This window comes from Aplysia californica, unplaced genomic scaffold (genome assembly GCF_000002075.1).
Source record: "Aplysia californica isolate F4 #8 unplaced genomic scaffold, AplCal3.0 scaffold00104, whole genome shotgun sequence".
Classification (NCBI taxonomy): domain Eukaryota; kingdom Metazoa; phylum Mollusca; class Gastropoda; order Aplysiida; family Aplysiidae; genus Aplysia; species Aplysia californica.
In genome coordinates this window covers 300,821-302,522 of record NW_004797374.1, presented here as the reverse complement: position 1 = coordinate 302,522, position 1,702 = coordinate 300,821, and the positions used below count along the sequence as shown (strand labels likewise).

The 1,702-nt window shown below is 41.8% G+C and overlaps 1 protein-coding gene across 1 annotated transcript in view; it reads left to right on the top strand.

The window, feature by feature from the left end:
* The window catches only part of LOC101852991 (arrestin domain-containing protein 2), a gene marked incomplete in the record, with an annotated part of 11,275 nt that overhangs the window by 6,498 nt on the left and 3,075 nt on the right, over positions 1 to 1,702 (top strand). Inside the window, 1 exon segment of the mRNA XM_005095426.3 lies at positions 215 to 400. Within this exon segment, the coding sequence (XP_005095483.2) occupies positions 215 to 400 (186 nt within the window).

Sequence of the window (1,702 nt, the reverse complement as noted above, 5' to 3'; positions counted from 1 at the left end):
GTTTTTATTCTTCTTCTTCTTCTTCTTCTTCTTCTTCTTCTTCTTCTTCTTCTTCTTCTTCTTCTTCTTCTTCTTCTTCTTCTTCTTCTTCTTCTTCTTTTTCTTTTTCGTCAACTGTTCAGACTTGAAAAAAACACAGAAAAAACAAAACAATCAAAGCGTGTATGAATGAAAAGATATGAGTACAGTTTGGCAATTCTTCTTTGTCTCTCAGATCACAGATTACAAGTCTGGTATTTTCAAGCACAAAGTGGACAAAGTCATAGCAAAAACTCGCGTTGACAAGGTGTCTGCAGGTGGCCAGCTCGATTCAGTGTACAACGGATTGAAGATACCTCACAATTCGCCACCCTCTCATCTCCACGGCTGCAAGTACATTCACGTCAGATACGTAGTTGAGGTGAGGTTATGGCCATATTACTCAGACTAATTTTGACAAAAGTTGAAACCACTCTAACCCACCAAAAATGTATTTAAAAAACCGCCCTCAACAAAACAGCAAACACATTCCATGAACAAACTTATGCAAAACGGAATGAGTCAGCTTAGAAATCAAACACATGACACGTTACCTAATCTAAAACATATGAAGTTGCGAGCGCCGAAAAATCTTACTAAAACTATAACAATCTAAATCATCCATCCAACCAAAGAACACTCCGCCACATTTGCCAAGCAATTTTCACCTTTTAGAAAACCAATCAACCAGCTATCACCTGAGTGACGAAATAACCTTCCAAAAATACATTCAAACAAACATGATAGATAGGACTGACATTCAGACTAGACAGTTTGACAAGGTTTTCTCTCATAATAAGTTATCTAGTTTTCAGAGAGAAGGGTTCCCTCTAACTTGTCTAATCGAGAGCTTAACGCCTCGACACAATTCACTTCATTAAAGGACGCGGGTTTCGATCCTACTTGCAGGCCTGTCGAGAGGGGGGATCAGGAGGGCCAATGCCCAGGGTCCCGGGGGTTTGGGGGGCTCGCAAGCAAGGGGAAAAGAGAGAGGAAAAAGAGAGAGAAAGAAAGAGAGAGGGGGAGAGAGAGAGGGGAGAGAGAGAGAGAGAGAGAGAGAGAGAGAGAGAGAGAGAGAGAGAGAGAGAGAGAGCGTATGTTGGTATGTAATAGATATGCTACAGTAAAGTGATTATATATGCCTATGTACATTGTATTTTTGGGTTATTAAATTGCAGGTGAGGGCGGGTGAGACCGGGGGGAGGAGGGGCCCGAAGGTGATTGCTGCCCCAGGGCCCGACCAGGCTCTCGACGGCACTGGTGCTGGGCACCCAATATACCTTTTTGTTAGCTTGGTTTTTTTAAAGAGTGTTTTTTTCTGTTCGCGATTCAGCCAGCCCGTACACTTATAACAAACATCTACTGCCGGGATCTTGATTTGAAAAGAACCCCCACCTGCTTTTCAAGTGTGCCGGCTTTCAGTCCTTACAATTTTGTGCTTGCACATAGGCAGCTTTAAGAATGATTACAAAATTGATTTGAGAAAAAACAGGCTTGCTTAGAGGTTTGAATCTATTTTTTTTTAAACAAATTATTTGTTTTTGCATTTAATGACGTTTGCGGTGTTCGTTGAACCGTGGGAAACACGCGCAACGTTCGTACTTCCTAATGATAATATACGAAACTGGAGCGCTGAAATCGACCTATATGTGCCAATGCTCTCAAAAAAGCGCCTTACTTCTTC